This window comes from Lonchura striata, chromosome 5, assembly GCF_046129695.1.
Source record: "Lonchura striata isolate bLonStr1 chromosome 5, bLonStr1.mat, whole genome shotgun sequence".
NCBI lineage: Eukaryota > Metazoa > Chordata > Aves > Passeriformes > Estrildidae > Lonchura > Lonchura striata.
Genome location: NC_134607.1, coordinates 9,609,481 through 9,630,906, shown reverse-complemented (window position 1 = coordinate 9,630,906; position 21,426 = coordinate 9,609,481). Strand labels below are relative to the sequence as shown.

The window sequence follows — 21,426 nt, the reverse complement described above, 5'->3', positions numbered from 1 at the left end:
TCTGGCTTTGAGCTGAACTCTTGGTAAGACCAATAATATTCCACCCTCCTTTCCCACAGCACCATGGCCAACCTTCTGTGGGGTGGATGAAGGGCTGAATAATCATGAGTCACCTCAGCAATGGCATCAAAGACATAAACTTCATGCCAGGACATAAACACGCCTACATATATGCCAGGACACAAAGATACATATAACAAAAAGCAATAATAAGTAGTAATAATGACAATAATGATAATTATAATTATGATAATAATAACAATAATTAGCCTTACCATTATTACTATTATCAGTAGTATTATTATTGTTAATTTTATTATTATTTAGTCTTTACAGTGCTTGGAAGAAACTGAGTTCAATATCAAGTAGTCACCTACCAGCCCAGGCACCATTTTACTTGTTGATAGTCAGGGATAGGTGGCTCAGTCCAATTAACCCTCAAGTTTTCCAAGAAAAGGAACATTTTAATGGGGAAAATTTTCTGCTGATGTCATGTTGTCTCATTTTAGTAAAATAATAAAACACAGTCCATTTTAGTTTTACAGTAAAATTACATATTTTTTTCTAGTGTAAGTGAATCTATTAAGCACATGAGTTTTCTTTATTAACCTAAGTAGTATACATACATTTAAAATATATGTACACAACAAAACATAAAAAGAAAGCTAAGACAGCTTCCTCCTGCTTTATAAGTTTTCAGACTCAATAATCTCAAATAAAATAACTTAGTTATTACTTATAAATAAAATACTTTGTAATGAGCATTTTCAACACTGTTTAACAATTCCAATATCACTCAGCTGCATTTCAGCCAATTTGGGAGAGTATGCACAAAAAATTTAACATCACAAAGGAAGAAGAAGGACATGGGATGCAGCAGAATAGTAACTTTGTTGCTAAAAATTAGAAAAATTGCCCTGAATTTAAGAAAGATTTTAGGTGTTTTCCTTTTTTAACTCCCGCTCATATATGTGGTGATAGCAACACCCTACTTCTTTATGTATAAAAAGCAGAGCAGAAGTAGTAAAATGTGCAAACTCTGAAAGTTGTGCCAATATATATCCACTTGGAGTTCCAAAATAACTGATCCTTCTATTTCATTCAGCTCCTGGCAACTGCAACTATCATTTTGTGATATATCTACAGCAGCAGAAGTGAACCAAGGACAACATTTCTCTTTACCCACACAGCAGTTTAATGGCAAATGTTTTCCATTAGTACCTGAATTCAGTTGGAAGTAAAAGAATACCACTATACACTTCAAATTTACTCACTTGTCCCCATCTTCTCCTGACACATGACCATCCCACAAAGTTTGATATGAAAAAGCTCAAAGAGATATTTTAACAGCCCACAAAGACTAAAGGACACAGTTAGGACACTGATACTGCCCCACTGTCCAAACCATATACTACTGAAAAATTATGATGGTGAAATAAAATGAAAAAGGAATCACAACACTCTCATAAAGAAATAATCTGCTGAGAGTTTTTTGCAACATCTCCTGCTGGTTTCTGTTGCCACCTACTATTTCTGTCAACACTTGCAATCAGTTTGTTGAGTGAACCCATATAGGATGCAGAAATCACTCTTTAAAATGATCCGCTCAGAATTGTCCTCAGTTTTGGTTCCTGCCTTCAGCTCTATGTCAAAAACTGACTTTTGTAGCATAGCACTAAAACAAAGTAACTTTGAACTTAGAATGCTTCACATGTAGTACCATGTTTAGGTTGAATATTAGGAAAAATGTTTTCTCCAAAAGGGTTATCAAGCACTGGAACAGCTGCCCAGGGAAATGGTTGGGTCACAATCCCTGGAGGTGTTGGGAAGATTTGTTTGTTTGTGAAGCATTTAGGGACATGGTTCAGTGGTGGGCTTAGCAGCACTGGGTTAACACTTGGACTTGATGATCTTTAAGGTCTTTTGCAACCTGAAATGATTCTAAGATTCTAAAGCAGGCTGCCACCACTCCCCTAAGCTCTGAGCTCCCTCTCACCCACCCAAAAGAGGAGGGAGAGAAGATTACTGCTTGGCATGTTGCTGTTATTAGCCACTGCTCTTTGAGTTGCCCGGCTGGTGAGCCTCCAGAAGAGTGGCAGATGCATAGAGGGAGAGGTCTCAGGGGTCCAGCACACGACCAGGCTCTCAGGAGAAGCCTCATCCTTCCAGTCTCATCAGTCACACTGACTTTCAAAAGGGCATTTAGTGACAGACACAGATTTACAAAGTAGAACTTCTCACAGCCTCACTGCTGTTATTTCCATTACCAGCACTGCTATCAGTGGGATGTATTCACAGTGGAGGAGGAGAACCATAAAATGGTGCAATTTGGCTGGTAAGCAACATGACTACATTTCTCCTGCACAGTGATTTGGTGTTAGGCTGCAGAGTAGTGTGCACAGCCAAGACAAACACCAGAATTTGTAGTTGGTGAGCACAACAACATTCAGGCATTTGTAACATCACATCTGACAGTCACAGAGCCTGCTGAAAACAGCATGCCAAGCAGGACTCCAAATCTGTCCCAACAGCTCTGATTTCTATTAAATCCTTGTGTCAGAGAAGAAGAAAATTGTGAATGCCTTTTTTGCTGGCAGGAGATGAAGTTGGGGAGGCAGAGGGAGGTACAGGAGAAAAAAAAACCCTCAATTTTTAAGGATTTAAGCACAGCTAAACCCTTGAATGACTTCTCCCTGGTGCATAACTTACCTATAGGATCACTCTGAGTTTTGTGATGAATGCTGCCTAAAAAATGAGCAGGTGGGACCTCTCTGCTTAGTAAACTGATCATTTTCTAGTTAGCTTTAGTAGGAATAAAACAATTTTGTGTTTTAGTTCAGTTGACAGACGCACCCATGTGTATGTACATACACTTCCAGATTAGCATGTGTAAAATATTTCCACCACCACATCACAATCACTATTTAAACAGCAATTTAGCACAGAAGTTTAGAGAGTTTTTGCCACCTTACCATAGAGAGCTTTTGCACTTGTTCTTGAATTCTGCTCTCTCTCTGCCTGAGCGAACATTGGGGAGCCATAGCCACTAGAAGAAAAAAAATCTGATTATCTTCTGCATTTGGTAGACATTGAAAAAACCCCCTCCCCTTACTACACATACCTACAGCATTAGTAACAGAGGGAACAATACTGGATATTTGTTCCACACCATGAATATGAGGGAGAATGTTTGTCTTGGGCTGCAGACCTTTCTGAGCTCTCTTTTGTTGCATTAATGCAACATCATGCACAACTGGAGTGTGGTATGCAAATAAATACCACCTTAACTCCAGTAACAAACTTCACTGCACAATTAAAATAAGGATAATAATAACAATAATAATAATGACTATGCCAAAGAATTGTGTAGGATTACGGATTTTTTTCCTCCATACACAAATGTTGACTGATTTTAACAATTTTAACAGCTTTTAATGAAAATCTTGAAATTACTGTCATTATCTTACACAAATCAAAAGGTAATATGACTACAAGTTCTAAAAGAATGAGTGATATATGAGTTCACCTTACAGGGACAACAACATGAGATGCAAAAGACACCACAGATATCCTGCTCCATACAGGAATACCTGTTCCTTGGCATCAGTTGGGCAAATTCTCATTAGTGTTGTGAGTGACTCTAGTGCCATGCCCCTGATAGAGGGATCACCTTCTTATCTTAGGCAAGGTAACACTTTCAGGTAGCAGTTGCTCAGTTCTCCTTACTGGGAAACAGTCTGTTCTCACAGATGGAAGAGGCAGCCTCATCTTTTATGCATAAAAATGCATTCACTCAGAGCTCACCTCTCAGGCAAACAAAGGCTTCTCTGAGTAACATAATAAGAATGTTATGGCTACAGTAATTTATTTTGCTGTTCCAGATGAGTCCATGAAGTAACACAATTTTCCTTCACATGAATGCAAAAAGATCTGTCCCTTTGGTTCATTGGTTTGCAAACCCCTCACACTTCTACAGAAAACTCCTTTATAATTCCAGTGGGACCAACTAATTACAGCTCTATTTGAAATGAAAGCCTACAGAAGGAAGTACAACACCATTTTGTCCATAAAAGGCAAGCCAAAGGCAAAACCTTACTTCATTTGAGGGAAGTAGCTTCCATATCCACCAGGAGGGGTGTTTGATACATGTCCATTCATTCTCACTGTCACTCACTGGGAGAAACGACCTGGGGAAAGAAACAACAGCATGTGAACTAAAGTCTCCTAAAAGATAAAAGTTGAACACAGGTGTAATACAAATTTAATGAGGAAATTATGGTTGAAATGGAAACGAGATTGCATCAACAAGCTCAGTTGTTGTTAACTGTATCCAGTGATGCTTCAAAGACCCGCTATGGAACTTTTCCCAGTAGCAATTTGATAGTTACAGTTTCAAACAATTTATAATTTTATGAACAAAGCTATTATTTTGGATACAATGGTCTTTAGGAATAGCTGTAGAGATAAAAGGCTCACTAAACAAAGAAAAAGATCTACTAAAAAAGTGAACAAGATGTTCCAAATGGCAACTTTATTACTCAAGTGTGCTTTATTTCAGCCCTCAATTAATTTCTTTCAAATGCAACTTTTGAAATGACCTTTTGATGCATATTTTATGAAACATATCAGCTTAATTGTTAGAAAGAGGCATTGTCAAATTAAAACACAATTGTTAGCAAAAAAGGAAACTTGGTTAGCTATTTTGGTACTTAAGAAAACTTTTTTTTGTGTTAAACAGTGCTTAACATCCTGAAAGTTTGGCCTGCGAGATGAAACCTTTCCTATAAAAGCAGTGCTGAACGGGCCATGATAAAACAGTTTAAAAAATTCTCCCTTTAATAATATGTCCATTGAAGTTAAAACTAGCTCTGGAAAGTGACTTTCATAACCCTTTCATATTCAAATTTACCATTGGCAAATACTCTTTCATTTACATATATACATGAATAAAATAAATTTGAATATCTCTCTGCATTTCAGTCACACTTCAGAACAGTCAAAAGTGTATCAGATCAAATTTCTACCTACAAAAGCTCCATTTCCAAAGTAAGCACAACCTGCTCTGTTTGCACTAGAGCTGCCTTGCAGCCAGTTTAATCTTCTGAGGCCCCAGTTCAGCTCAACTGCCCCAAATTAACTGTTCTCTTCTTGTTTTTCAGAGAAGCAGCAGCTGTTTGACCCACTGAGTGCCCACATATATTCTGCCACTTCCTTCTTCCATGCAAAAAGACAACCAAAATCTGTGCTGAGCTCTAAATCCATCAGTCAGTTCAAGAGACATACAAGCTGCTGCTCTTTGCTGCTGAGGGCACAGTTTTTATACCTTTCTGAGGAACAAACACCTGGCACCTCCTGCCTTGGATGCAGGTTACAAAACTAGCTAGAAGTGTGTATTTGTTGGCGTATTACACATTCCAAGTGAAATTATGTATTTGAGGTGTATTTGTATTTAAAGTGTATTTGACGTGCTAAGTGAAATCATGTGGAAGGGCAGTGTTGTTTTAGCAGGTACATGCTTGCTAATTTGGCTTTATATATATATGTATCTTTATTATTATTATTTTAAATTTATTTAATGTTCTTTTAAACCTTGACTCTTTGCAGAACCTCTTTAGTGACAAAAGCACATTTTGCCCCACAAAAGTATCACATATCCAAGCCCGTTTGGCTGCTCTGACTCTTTTTATAGACTGCAGTCCTTAACAGCTGTCTCCAATAAATTACTACCCATGTTGAGTGCTGCTCAATTCATTAGCAATTACAACCTTTGGGAAGCATCCTGAAATTATCACATGACTTGAAAGGATACAAGTATTCATTTTCTCAGCAGAATTTGCCAGCTCACTGTGCACTCCCTGTTCGTTTCAGTGACTGCCTGGACCAGAGCAGCTCAGAGTGCTCCTCTCCAGCCCAGGCTGCCACTGAGTTCTTCCCCACTTCCTAGCAGCTATTAATTCTTATCATCATCTGCAACCAAGTTCAATTTGATGCCCTGCTTTACACTTTCCCCTGTGATTAGCTTCCATGGAGTCACGACATCCAAAACACACAAATTATCTCTGCTGCTTCTTGGTATCCCCACTTTACTTTCCATCCACACATTGTTTAAGATAGCATTTATTGAATAATTCTGTTTGTCATAATCTTTTATGATTTGTAGTCTTTTTCACAGGCATATTTGTAAGAAATGCTACAACTGTCTTAAAGTGAGATCTTGGGGGGGGGGGGAACCCCTTGGTTTAAAATTCTCAGAATAATTCCACTGCTCTGACATCTTAATCTGACAAAAATTGGTTTGTATTTGTATTCACTCATCTTTATGGAGGTGGTGAAACAGATATTTTAAGTAGAAGGAATGCAATATATTAAAGTGGAATATATTAGAATTTCAAGCTTCAGCCTTTGAAGTCAACATGACACACTGAGTTTGAAAGCAGCAAGAAACTGAGCAGCCAATTTTCACACTGGGGAAAGAAACCACCTCTCATGACTAAATACTTGCGCACTGTAAGGCACAACACCACTTAAATACAAAAAGCTTCAGAATAATATTTTGAATTAAGAGATACTGAAAATTTGAAATCAAAAATTTTGGCTATTAAAAGAAAAAAAGCAAGTAGCTTCTCCTGCCAAACAAAACCAAAAGTTTTTGTCAGCTTTAGCTGATATGCAGACAAAACACCACTTACTATTAGATAGTTGAGTAAAACCAACAATATTTCCTGTCCCCCATGCAATTTTACAGTGCTTTTGAAATGCCAGGACAACTACCTTGACATGACAATTTCAGTGCTCTTGCAATTTCATGCAATGCTTCTGTCACTTGGTTCAAGAAACCACCAGAAGTGAATACAAACAAACCCTTTACTATAATTATTTATAATTAGACCAAATATTTATAACAACATCAATAAACCACTCATGATTCCCCAAAATTACCACACAATTGTATCTCATTCAACCTAAATGTTTCATTAAAAAAAAAAATTAGGAAGACATTTTAATTTCTTTTTTAATTAAGTGCAGGATGAAGAAAAGTGAAAAACCACAAAAGGGTAACAGTATGTGCAGGGCTTTATTATTCCCTTGTACAGCTTTCTCTACTGTGTTTCTCATCTCACATGCTCTTTCATCTCTTATAACCAGTCAGTCCTGTAGCAAAAGTCACACCCTGCACGCTGCAAAGCCATTGTCAACCAGGAGTCTATTAATAAACTCCACTTCCTCTTTAATCCTCTCTTTCACCTCAGCTCAGCAGTTCACAGCAACTATGTTGGTGTCCCAGACTTTAAAATAAACATCCTTCCCAATTAACTGTACAATCCCTCTTCAATTAGGCCTGAAGTATCAACAGTTTAATTGTGAATATGACCAAAAATGATCATGTCTCAGGATCCTGCCAAAAAAAAAAAAAAAAAAAACAAACCAAAAAACCAAAAACCAAACCCCAACAAAACAAAATTTAAAACCTAACAAAATCATGCCTGCTCTGAAATAGAAATATTTTAAACCAGGAAAGCTAAATAATATTTCAAGAAGAAAACATATACAGTAATAATAAGACAAATATAATTTGAGTATAATAAAATAATATACAAATATTATATTAGTATACTTAATATAAATAAAATATACATAATTAAAATCAGTCACAAATATTTATAAATATTTTATTTTGAAAAACCAGTAAACAATCTACAAACTTGTCTCAGCAACAACAAAAAAATCCACCTAGGACTTCCCTGCTGATATCAGCTTTATTTTTGAGGGGATGTTGATGGTCAGCAGCTCTGTAAATGACAAGGATCCAGCCTTTATAACAGAGAAACCATTTCTGAGACAGATGTACTTTTGTTCTTTAGTATGGGGGTTACCACCTGTAAGGTGGTAATCCCAATCATGGGGAGAATCATTCCAGTGTACAACATGATTATATCAGTCATGAGCACTATTTTTAAAAAATAGTCAAAATGCAAAAATACTCTTTGCCTTCCCCATCTTGTAGCATGGCAGCCACGTGAAAACAATGCTATTTATGTGACACATCAACAACTGACATGTCCTGCCATGTCATTTCCTAATAGGGGTTTGAAAGTAACAAAATCCTCCAGTTTATTTAAAAAGAAAAAAAAAAAACGAAAACACACACACACACACACAAAAAAAAAAAAACCCAAACTAAAACAAAACCAAACAAAAAACCCAAAAACAAAAACCAAAACAACTGTTCCAGAAAGTCAGAGCTGCATCATTAGAGAAAATTAGATATGCTAGAGCCTGGTGCTCTTTTCCACTCATTCTGAAGCAATCAGTCCCACCCAGTGGAAGATCACAATATCATATGGAAACCAAAAGAGAAACAACTTAATGACGTGGATATTTTAGAAATTATGGAGGAGGAAGAGAAAAGGATGCACAAGAAGGACCAGAAAAGCCAATAATGGCTGGAAAAGTTATTGTCTACTAATTAAGAAAATGTCATTGTCATTATGTATCTCCCCAAACCCCCCAAAATTTTCCCCCAGCCTAAACTGAAAGCAGTGGACATTACAAGATAACACTATTCCCTAGTGAATGCAGTCATGTCAGACAAGGACTCTCTCTCTCCACCCTTCCCCTTTCAAAAGTATTACGAAGAACAAAACAGGGAAAAAACAATTTAAAAAAAAATTCCATGTACTCCTGGCTCACTGTGCACTCAGTAAAAATGCCTCTTACTGCTATCCCACAGCATTCAGCACTGCTGACCTGCAGAGTGTACAAAAACTGTTTAACTTGCTGTGTGACTTGCCATTTTTCATGTGTTTCTTGTCAAACCTCATCCCGTTCACCCACACACAACTTTCCCTACTGGTGCTAAATTTCCTTGTGTCTACCTTGTTGTTCTGACCTGTTACTCTCCTATTTGTATCTTCACTCCAGCCACTCCAGCCAGATTTTACAAATGGGAAACTCCTGGAAGAAATACATCGTGTGGAGCCAGAAATGTTGCTGCTGCTGCTCTCTGTTTTGGGACTTGCTTCAGAGCACAACCAAGAGCAAACATGAGTTCTGCTGGTTGTTGGACATCTTGCCTGGAGATAAACAGCAAAATGCACATGAATGCATAAGTAAGTAATGCTTCTGAAATGATCCCTGGGGACTTTCCAGCCTCAGTGCACTGAAGCCAGAATTGCTCTGAGAAAAGCTGCCCTTGGTTGAGCTAGCACAGCTTTGCTCTGCAATGTTTTCATTTTCCTGTTAAGCAGGTTGGAGCATCCAAAAGCTGGTAGAAAAGATGACAGCAGAAAAAAATCAATGCAGAAAATTGAAAGCCAGGCCCTACAAGTGCTAGAGTTTGAACACAAAATGAATGAACTGGATTCCCCACCATTGTGACTGTTGTCCCCTTTGCCTCTCTCAAGCCACTCTATAATATTTATGACGGGGTTTTGAAGCTTTCTGAGCTGTATATGCTCCACTATTCACTCCTGTGTCCAAGCACCAGGAAATATGTTAATAAAATAATTTTGAAAATGCTGTTTCCTTCAGGACCTCTCTGTATTCAGAGCTGTTGTCCAGCACAACCCTTAGCACTAATTACACTGCATTTTAGTTTATGCAAATCTACACTTCGTTTTATCCTGGTTTGAGGTTTTAGTGCTGGATGCAGTGTTAACTAACTGGGGCTCCTGCTAAAGAAACCTGGAGGTGGGGAGGAAAGGACTGGATGTGTCTCCCTCTCATGCCTGAATTTTACTCCTTACAGAAAGCTGAATTTCACCGCAGAATATTATTTACATGTTTGTGTAAGGGGTCACAGGGGTAGAAACATTTCAAGCAACTAAAGACAATGACAGACAAGAAATACCCCTCTGTCCAGGCAGGGGACAGTGACAAGGCACACAGAGTGCCCAGGGGGGATTTGTAAATGTATTCACATCCTTCTCCACAGTGCAATGCAGCAGACAAGCTCGATGAATGCTGGTTTTGCCAGCTTCAGAAAGTGCTTTGATTTTCATAGGCACTTTCTGAAATAAAATACTCTTCCCTGAGTCCTTCACTAAGGACGAATATGCTAAATTCATTAGCAGCATTCCTTTCAGCAGGAGGGAGAGGATAAATTTATTAGAGAAAATTTGTGGTCACAATTATCAACCAAAGTAGATAAAGACCTGTCTTCAGAACAGAAATTGCTTCCTAAAAGAGAAGGTTTCCATTGCAAAAACTAACAACATTAAAAAATGCCCTGGAAGTCTCCTTTTTCCTGCTATGACATTTCCCAGTGATTCACTGTTAAAGAAATATTCTAACAATACAATAGGAATGGCTATCTTTTATTTTGAGAGAGGGGAGAAATATGGAGAGCAACAGCAAGAATTGAATGAATAAACCTCAGATAGATCATGTTCTTAGACTTTGCCCTTATTATTGCCACACTAATAAAGACCCTGCTTGAAAACATGTTCTTATTCTGGGATGGCAACCTGTTTCCATCCCTTTCACTCAGGTCTGGGCCATGATTTATAATTAACCATATTGAAAGAAAATAAAAAAGCTTTACAGATACAAAAGCTTCAAAGACTTAAAATCCCCATTGCAACAAAGAAACGTTAATAAATATGCTAAGCACTGAAGACACCGCTCACTGCTATTTTTAATTGGAGAATTAAACCACCTCATCTAAAGCAATGTGAGTATTAATTACCAAGATCAAGATCATTATGCAGTCCTTGCAGAATGCATCACTACAGGTGGAATATCTTGTATATAAAGAAAAAAGAAAGGATAAAAAAACCAACCCAAAAATCCAAACAAAAAGCCTTCTGCACATACAGAGCAGTCTAAAGAGGAAGGGGTTTTTGGCATATGGAGGAATTTGTAGAGGAAAGTAGAAAAAAGGGATTATAATGTACCATAGAAATCAGTATTTTTGCTGAGTCTATGTCAAGTAGAGTAGAGCTGGCAAATGAGACCATTTTTACTCATAAATCCCAATTCCAATGTGTCTACAACAACTCACTCAGTATCTCCACTTGAAGAGAGATATCCAAAAACTTGTCTTGGTTTGGGCTTTTGGTGGGTTTGTTATTTGTGCTTGTTTTTTTTGTTTTTTTTTTTTTTTAATTTAATTATTTTAATTAAACAAAAACTGCTGACTGGCAAATTCTTCTGACCCAGCACAGAAACCATAGCTGTATCTCCCTTCTTCATACTCCCTGATTTTTTCCCCCTTATTTCCTTTTATTCTTTGACACATCACACTTCAAATGAGATAATTAGATTTCGAAAGAGGGCACTCCAGACACTACTTTGAAAGTCAGTTTGCAGTATACAGCCAACTTTAAAACCATCACTTTAGAAATGGAAATTTCTGAAAACTTCTAAAATATATAAAGGTTAATAAGATAGTGTCTTTAAGTGTTGTTTTAGATAGTTTTCCTCTCATTCTGGCCAAAAAATGAAAGAACTTCCAACATAATTAAAAAACGGCTGCAAGTTGCGCAAATGAAACTGGCTTAATCACCTGCCCACATTTATTAGCCAATTAATAACTGTGCCATGACACAGGGACAATATTAAAACTGGCGTGCTACAGTTCATAACAAAAGCTGAACTGAAACCATATAATGATATACTCCAACCAGACTATAAAAATTAACCTGAAGGAGGAGGAGGGGAAAAGAAGACATGAACACCCTTCAATACCTCTTTAATTTGCTTTAATAGAAATGTGGCAAGATTTAATTTTTGTTTTCACAAATTTGCTTTCTTCAACTTTTGGAAAAGTTATTGAAGTCCATCGGTTACTTACATAGAAAACCAATTTCTGGGTCTGTAGCATATTACAATTCTGAATTAAACAAGATAAAGTTGAGTAGAAGCAACATCCACTGGCTTCCTGATGATCTTAAACACTCAGGCTCCAAACTATTGTGGACCACCCACTGATGGCATTCCTTGATGATTTAGCTTTGTTTATTGAATCTTCAGCTTTTTCACCAGTCAAGTGCTCTGAATGCAAACTAACATGCATCTGGAAGGCCTCAAACTTTAGTATGGCAAGGGTTCATGTTCCATGTCTTACTGGAAGATTTAGATTTTCTATATGGTACCCCAAAAAAATTTAAAAAGGCAGTTTGCATGTAGTTCAGTGTAAACAGAAAAGGCTCTGTTTAATAAAGGTGAACAAATAGGTACCATTGAAAAGCTATTGATTAGACCACAACAAACCAGCAATGCTGAGCATAAGGATAAGCTCACAGTGGAACTCAATAGCAAATCTTAAAGTTTAATTTTAAAACTTAATAAACAAACACATACTATTCTAATGATGCTGACTAACTCTTCAAACTCCCCTTATATAATGTGCAAACAAGGTTTCACAAGTCTTATATGCAAATCTTCATGACTTTAGGTAACACAATCTAAACCAAACATCACCAATCAAAGTTTTGGGGATTAAACAAGATTGTAATGCCAGTAAAGTCATCAGAGTACTCATAGTCTCAGAATTAATTTAAAATATTCCCCTAATATTGTCAATGTATTTGTAACATTGTGGGTATATTAAAGTATTAAATTAACCCATGATTCCGGGAAAGTATTTGAAATAATTTCAAACCTAGTCAGCACGCCTCCTAAAAGGGACCAGGTTTTTGCTTGTCATACACATGTAAAGCACATAAGAAAAATTAGTTCTCAAAGACGTGGTTGTGAAGCTGTAGTGATTAGCAGCAACAATGGCAATAGCTGGGAGTCAAACCTGTGCCCTGCCTCTTCACAGAGGTCTGACTGAAGCTGCTTCATAGACACTTTTGGCAGAGGACTGGTATTTTCTTTAAAACTTGCCCTCTGATACAGGAATATTTATTTTTTTTTCCCAAACTCTGGGGCCTACAAAAACTGCTTTGTCTTGAATCTATGGGAGAAACTGCTGCTCCTGAGTTGCTCTCCAGATCACAACCTGTTGTTTTTTTCATTACTAGCAGGAAACACCATGAGAAGGGGGCTAGATGCACAGTGTCCACATGGTAACAACAATGAAAATGAGACAGAAGAGAGAAAAGACAAGGAAAGCCAAATTATTTTAAAATAAAATTGGAGGATAAGTTGCACTATTTTAAACACTAGAAGTAGCAGTCACTGACTTTTACAAACAACTTTGTTACATTTTCCCACCTATGAAAAAAAAGAACCCATAACACCACTACTGGATCAACTGAGATATTCAATTTGATACAGTCAAAAATCACAATTATTTTGTTTTCACTGAAAAATTTGCACTGGGAAAAATGTTTTTCAATGGAATATTACTTTTTTTTTCCCTCTCCCTTTTGCTTGAAATACCTTCTTGACACCAACCAGGAAACACAAAACCGTTTCCTACTCTACAGCAGAATAAAGTAGAGACTTGAGAAGAGGTGTGTGACTTGTTTGCTCACACAGAAGAGTGAAGTCAAACAGCATTTCCTTGATGGCTTTTCCTTCTGAAGCATGAATCTGAAACAATAAACTTCAAGGACAGCTCCCCCTCACCTGAGGTCACAAACAGGCATACGACTGCAGTGGGGTGTGTGACCTTGACTGTGGTCCACGCAACTCTCAGCACTTTCACTCATCTGCACCCCATTGGTGCCTCAGGTTTCAGCTTTTACATTTTTCAGACTCTGTGCTGCTTTAGTGTGCAGTTCTGAGCTTCATATGAGGGATGGTGAACTCTCTTCACAGAGCAGGGAGACAAAACAATTCCTTCTCTAGCTGGGGACCAAGGACAAATGATCCAAATCTCAGCTCAAGAGCACAAACAACGTGGGCTGGAGAGAGAAAAACAAGCAGGATGGGACTGCCTGGGCTAAAGCTGGAATTGGACAATGAACTCCAATGTGCAAATGGACCAAAAAATTATAAAAAGTGTGAGATCCTGTGACTGGGCATCCATTTTTTGTGGCCATTTTGGGTTGTGCTGCCCAAGGTGGATCCATTGAGGCCTCTTAATAAATCCCTACTTTATTCTTTAGCTCCATCTAGTCACTGTTCTAGAGCAGCCTTCACAAGGCATCACCAGCATCAGCTGGAGGGGTTTGTTGGGGTCACCAGAAAACTTGAGCATTGATTTTTTTGTTTGTGTTAACGCACACGTAATCCAAAAAAAAAGGAATATACTGCAATTCAGCAAGTAAACAAAAGGCACTATCTTGTGTCTTTGTCCCCATCAGGGCTGCAATTATTCAGCACAAAGTGAGTCAAGTGTAAAAGAACTCACTGAACTGAGGTCACAGCTGACTGAAGTCACACCCTGCCACAGTATTTACAGTGCACTTATGTAACTCAGCAATTGTTTCCTGGATGAAAATAGGCTGAACAATAGCAAATCCCATAATCTGTGGGAAGGAAATAGGAATTAAACTTTTGGTGTTCCATGCCTCTGGTTTTCTAGTTGCAATCATTTATGTTTCACTGTACAGATACAATTTTCTCATCCATTAATCTGGGCCAAGGCCTTGCTCTAGCTGTATTTCCATTCCAGAAACATATATTCAGCACAAGTCATATTTTTGAGATTTTGATTTGTTTTAAAATACCTGAATCAAATGCATAAATATTATTATTTTCCAACTCAATTCACAGATTCACATTTTCAAAAGCAGCCTCTGCTGTGAATGCCCAGGCTTGGCAAGTTTACAGGCCTAACTTTCAGAAGTAAAAGTACATATACTTTTTAAAATTTTAATGCCTTTACAATCACATTTAGTTTCCCGCAAACATACAGTGATCAAGGATAACAAAATTAGAAACCTTTAGAAAAGATAAATTAAAATTACTACAAAATGTTTTTTGCTGCAATTACCTCAAATTGAATTTCACAAGGAAATCTTCCCCAGGAATTTGTCATTGATGATTACCAAGCCAAATTTAACAAACTCTCACTAGAAATGGATTCTGAAAAGATACAGCAGGTATTTTATTGCAATTTGCTAATTCATTCAACTGAAAACATTTGCGGAGAATTTTAATGTCAAATTTTCTTAGAATTAATGTCAGATAGTGTGGGGCAGAAGCCCAGGATACCTTGTCCCCAGGAAACCTCAGTGGAGCTATACACTTTGGAAAGGTCCCACAGGTTTTGAAGAAAGAGAACTTTCAAAAATCTTTCTGAACATGAATTTATTGCTCTTCAACTGATGCTTTTATTACAAATAAATGTGTGTGAAATAAGTGTGGGTGGGAAGGAGAAAGGGGAGGAGCTAAAAAGCCATATGAGGTAATATGGGTGGGTGAGGAAAGCATCAAAAAGGTGAAGCTGGGGAAATTTGACTGTGCCATTCACTTCCAACCTCTACAAGGATTGTTCTAGATGTGATTCTCGTGTTCTTGCACATTACTTAAGAAGCACTCATCTAAAATCTTCCTTCAGGTTACCCTCCTGCAGACCTCAGAAAGCTTAGGTTTTTGTGGTTTGAGTTACCAATTTATGGGGATTTTGCACAAATGATCCTCACTGGGGACCCTTCTGCTCCAGGATGCTGCCAGGTTTTGAAGAGCAATGACACAACAACACAGTGAGCTACAGCTCCAACTGGAATTACCCATGGAGACAGTCCTTAGAGCAAAGAATGTTATCTTAAAAACTGTTTATCATAACACCCTTATCCTCCTGGCTACACCCATGTGGCTAAAAAAGGTCAGAGCCCTGCAAGACATGCTAGAGGGAAGAGATCCATAGTTAATTTTTGAGGGACACAGCTACAACCAATATAAACAGATAAAATTCCTCCCACATTCTAGGCAACTAAGAAATGATGCTTATTATAAAACTATAAAACTATACCAGCTTTTCACCAATGAGTGAATTTTGCTTATAGAGCTCTGAGTTGCCTAAACTATAATACATTTTCTATTCTGAGGGATTAAGAAGTGAAATGTTCCCTTTTCCAGAAGGCATGCTAGATAAACTTTAAACTCATAGCCAGTTTCAAAGGAAAAATATTTGTCCTACACAAAGCCTCTATTCAGGGTCCCTGTTTTCACTACAGTAAGAAAAATAGCTGTGCCCTGGGTAATTTGTTCATGTATGCCAATAAAAGCACATTGGAAAAGAGCCAGCACTTCTAGCAAGCTCCCAAAGACTTCTGAAGTCCTATGAAAAGCAGAACATTTTTTCTCTACTTATCCTTTTTCTATTTGTCATTCCCAGAACTTAGCACTTGTTTCCATTACATTTGCCTTTATGTTACTGTGAGACGCAACTGAAAGAAAAAAATAAGACTAAAGAATAAACCCAAGGCTTTTAAAGAAGCCCTTGTATGAAAAAAGAGCTTTCAGATATCTTCATACAATGTTTCAAATGTTAAGAATGCACTGCTCTGAACTCCATGCTGTTCAAAAATTACAAAAGAGGCTAAAGTATAATCATATTTTAGACATGAAACATATAAAGAATTAAGGAGCATTCTGATTTCTATGCTTTCATGAAGGAATCTGATCAAGAAACTTGCTGTTGAACTAAGGCATGTCTGTGACAGACTCAGGGTAAAAAGAGCTTGGACCAAATTATTGGGAAGTTATCCAGAACAAAGCAATTGCCTGTTCATAGGTGCTTCCCCAAAACTCAGTGTTTTTTGAAACAGCTTCCAAAACAATCAGAAATGGGGCTGAAAAGGAAGTCATCTCACAACCTTAAGGCAGGAGCAACTGTGCCAAGGCAATTCCCAAAAAGTAGTACTTCCTAACCTCTTCCTCAGTCCTCTAATAAGGGAGGCTATCAACCAAGCCTGGGGAAGCACAGGGTCTCATTAGCCTTATTCTGAAAAAGGCTAATGAGGCCATGGGTTTCTTCTCATTAAATAATCAAAATCTAAGGTTCTTCTCAATAGTCAAAATCCATGTTGCAGTTTAAACTCACCTGACACTGCTTCTATCCACAACACACCCAAAAAATGCACTAGATTCTTAATTTAAGAAAAAAAGAAAAAAATAATAACATGCATCAAATCAGTGTTGAACTGGGCTTATAAAAATATCCTATTTTCCTCTGTCTTGTTTGATCAAGAATAGTTGGCTTGCTGCTACCTCCCCTCTCTTCTAGAGCTCACCACTCACATCAGCACTGCAATGGGCCCAGAAGGATGTTGTCTCACGTGTATCATCTCATATGTTTTTCCAGCTAGACAATCCAAAGTAAGCAGATGTAAACTTCTATTTTCCCTTAGGAGCCCACAAGGCAAGTTTCAGGGGGAACAATATTGCAGTTACTTCATCTATATATTATCTTTCATTATCTCAGTGTTTTTCTAAGCCATATCGCTTTGCTTCTTGAACTTTGCATAACCTCTACTCTTTCCTCATATTGTTTAATGCAGCCTTATTCTTTTCTCCTCCTTTTCCTTTTTTTCATGAACATTTACAGCAGACTTTCTGGAAAAAAATTAAAGTTATTTAAAAAAAATTCAAGTGTAGACTCAAAAATTGTTTGTGACATTGTACAATATCTTTAAGATGGGGACTCAGATTGTCATCCACCCTATGACTGTCTTTCATCTCCTGTTGGATTGGGTTGGATTATCACTAAGAAATTAACACTGACAAATATAAATACTGCCTTTTCCAACAGAGGCACCAAAAGAATTAGGGATAGGATATTTTTTTGTTTTGTTTTTTTTTTTTTCCCAGCTATTGCATAAAGCTTTCTGAAAACTCATTCACAGACAGGTTTAGGTGAAATGGCAGAAGCAATTACTACTCTAATTTGCTATAACCTCTTTCTTTCCATGGATGCAAAAATATTGACATAGAAATCCCAACTTCTTTGTAGGTACCAGTATGAAATCCAGGGAAGAAAAGCAAGCTGCAACTTGCAGCAGTTGAGGTTATGGCCCAAATAAGATCCAGCACAAAGATAAGGTGTTTTATTTAGTAGGATAGCTGGAAGGTTGTCAGATGTCCTTTCTTCATCCACGAAGAGCCTAAACAGTCCCCAGACTATCCATGTTTGTGGGCCTGGCTCTGGGTCACACTGAGACACCTCCTGCAGGAGCAATCCCATGGGCCAACCACATCCCCTGCTCCAGGGATACTCCAGCGATGATATTCCTGTGCTTCCTCATCAGCCACACAGGATGGCTGGTGGGAGCCAAGCCACAAAGTGGGATGTGGCATCACACAGTAGGAACAGAGCAGTCCCCAAACCATTCCCTGCCTGTGCACAAGGTCAGTACTTCTCCCCAAAGGCATCTGCACAATTAATATCTAATCAGGCTGGCCAAGCCTCCTTCATGCCCTCTGTTGAAGGGAAAACAGCACAGCTGCAGTGCAGAGCGCTGAAGGTGACATTTGGGCAAATTACACATCCAAAAAAACTTGCTTCTTTCGGCATTATTCGGCTTTGTGACTCAGATCTTTGAAGCACAGGAACATCTCAGTCAGTGCCAGGCTCTCAGGTGATGTAACGGGAGATATTCCCATCTGTTTTCTCTGAATGAAATATGGAATAAGATTACAGCTCTAATCACATTGGTGGGTCAAGATTTAGAGACACACAGCTTCAGGTTCCAAAAACGCATTTGTGATCAATAGTCTCAAACACCCTTATTGTTTCTGAAAGATCAGGCCTTGATGCCCCATCTTCCTCATTGACTCTTTCCCCAGAGAAGGGCATGTACAGCTCTTTTTCTAAAAGTTCACAGATTATCTGAGTGCTTCTGCTTGAAGCATATTAGAAACCCATAGAGTTTTGTAAGGGAGGGGATCCATTACTCTACAAGCAGGGAAATCCCAACAAACGTTTTTCCTGCTGCCCAGATCAATTGGCAAACACTAGGGTCTCCTGTGCAGTTCACCCCTGCCAAATTTTAGCATTACTTAGCAGATGGCTTCTTCTCAGTGTGCTCAGGGCTTTCCCCTCCCTGGCCCTGGATGGTTTCACATCAGAAGCACAGGTGCTGCTTTCCCAGCTTCACCACCAGCTCCCTTCACTCCTGCACCAGCGTCGCCTCCCTCTCCTGCTCAGGCTTGGCGCAGTCTGGAAGCCCAAAAGATGCTAAACATCCCCTTTCCTTTCAATTGTGAGCAGAAGAGGCTTTGCAGCCCTAGCACAGTGATCAGACAGCTCTGACAGGTGACAAGAAGTGCTTGGGTAACATGAATCCAGTGGCAGCAATGGCTCTCCTTTAAAATTTGGGGCATATATTGTTCAGCACCCTCGTTCCCAGTGATGAAGTCTTAACACAAAGAACTGCAGCAGGTGGCACGTGCTTCCAGTAGTTACCAAACAAGACTTTAACCACTGCAAATTATCCTGAGTGCATAAAATCAGTGAAACTTCTCTATTGATGGAGATGGTACCCTCTTGGATTGCTCCTGAAACAGAAATATGTAAACTGTGATGTCATGTAATTTGCATTTCCCTAATAGCAGGTTGCTCTTATCTAGTGTTGCTCTCCTTCTCGTGTTTTAGTGCACTCCAGGGGGATATTATCCAAGAGAATAATACACAAGATGCAGAAGACTAGCCACATGCAGTATAAAAACTAATGCTAAACTGACCACAAATGCTTTTCCAGAGATTTCCAAACCTGTCTGAGCAGAGGCAAGGAGTGGAAGAGCTCTCACTCCTGACTCACACTGTTGGCCTGAGCACAAGACGGTTTGTTACTCAGAAATGGCATTTGGACATCCCCTCCTCCTCAGGAGTAAAGTACAGCAGAGGAGGGAGGAAGCATCCACAGCTCCAGATTTATGGAAGAAGAAGAAAAGATTGCACAAGACCTGAGGAATCTGGGATGTGTTTCAAGCCACAAGAGTAACAAAGGAAATTGTGTGCAGCATAATGATTATTTTGTATATTTTTGAATTATCCAGAGGGAAATGTATCTCCACAATATATTTTGCCTACTGTCCACATCCCACAGACTTCAAGTCAGCTGTGTTGCCCTCTCACAAACACAGGAATAAGGGCAGGAAGAAAACCTTGCTTCCATTTTATTTTTCATTTGTGCTTTTTTTTAAATCCCTGATGAATTTTAATCCCCATCTTGTTCCACATAGAAAACAGACACTTTAATAGTGATTGCTAATAGAAGAAGTATTTGGATCAACAGGCCTACATTTAAAATCAAATTACAAAAGAAAAAGAAGAAAATAAGTCCATGGGATTTGCAGGAGACAGAACCCTGTCAGAAGAATTATGTGGAAGAAAGGTGGAAGGGATAAAGTCACAACAATGTATTCAGTATGGGACTTCCTGGACACTGAAAAAGTTATTGAGCACAGATAATTAGTACAAGTCAAGCATGAGATAAACTCACAGCATGGATTAGAAAGGAAAAAAACCTCTAAAAGAGCATCATGACATGCAGATCAGTCTCTCTCCAAATAAAATCTAGAGTTTTCCATTTTTTCCCCTTTGTTGCAGAGATTTTCAGGGAGAGGTGTTGAAGGAACTACAGAGCAGCTAGTTGTCCAGCTTCTTTTAAATACTGATTTTGGAAAATCCTACACCCTGAAAATCAAGGTTCTCCCATGCACCTAGATGATTCTCAGAAGAAAAAGTAATATTTGGTTGTGCAGTAGTGCACTCAGCTGGATATTTTTGTAATCTTTAACACTCACTTCCAAACACCTCATTCAATAATTTATTTCACCACAATATGCTCGCAGGACCAACTATCACAATTTAATTTGAGCATTGCTGCTCACAGAACAGTCTGAACAATATTCAGAATGCCCAGAATATAAATTAGCCTTTTCTGGCTAAAAAGCCTAAGCCATGAGAGGCAACTGTCACTTTTTGAATTGCCCAAATTAAAAAAAAAAAAAAAAATTGAAAGGATATTTAATATTTTTAGAAATTTACAATCATCCACTTCATCAGTTAATACTGAAAAATTGCATCTTCCATCTTCCCCTGTTTCCTTCATGCTCCCTTTTATTTAGATATGAAGTAAAAAAAATTCTTGAATCGCCAGTATCAGGTTGGTCAAGAGCAAAAGTCAGACACCCAAAGCTCATAAAGCTTGATAAACTTGAAAACAAACAAACAAACAAACAAAAAACACCAGGGAATCAATGAGCTTGAGAGCCTGCTCCTGTTTGGAATTGCTAGGCTAAGTTGGAATTAACACATGGCTGCTCTGCAGTAACATCAGCTTTTGGGTTTTTGACTGCACAGCATTTATCATCTCATGCACATAAAAACAAGGTGTGCATAAGCATTTAGTTTTTGGGGCTTTTTGACCATGCTACATGACCACAGTGCCTGGGAAAGAAATTAAAAGGTAACTGTTATAAAAGTACAGCTAAAGCCAGCCTGGGTTGAGTGAGGGTTCCACAGAGGTAAAGCTTAATTATTTACAGTTTAGGTCTTAAGACACCCAGTCCCTAGGTCATTTATTACCAGGAATGAACATAAATCACTGGTTTCTATTTTTGTAGTGCAATCACCAGCAC

General features: G+C 38.2%; 1 protein-coding gene across 11 annotated transcripts in view; it reads right to left on the bottom strand.

Annotated features, from left to right (window-relative positions):
• The window catches only part of EPS8 (EGFR pathway substrate 8, signaling adaptor), a 162,391-nt gene that overhangs the window by 48,132 nt on the left and 92,833 nt on the right, over positions 1-21,426 (bottom strand). For 10 of the 11 annotated variants that reach the window (XM_077783264.1, XM_031507934.2, XM_021535167.3 and 7 more), the window contains 2 exons: positions 4,097-4,187; positions 2,973-3,046 (listed from right to left, as the gene is read on the bottom strand). In XM_077783264.1, the coding sequence (XP_077639390.1) occupies positions 2,973-3,046; positions 4,097-4,158 (136 nt within the window). In that variant the 5' untranslated portion in view covers positions 4,159-4,187. Of the gene's footprint in view, positions 1-2,972; positions 3,047-4,096; positions 4,188-8,890; positions 9,002-21,426 lie in introns of those variants that run through there. The other variant, XM_021535169.3, reaches the window with a different exon arrangement.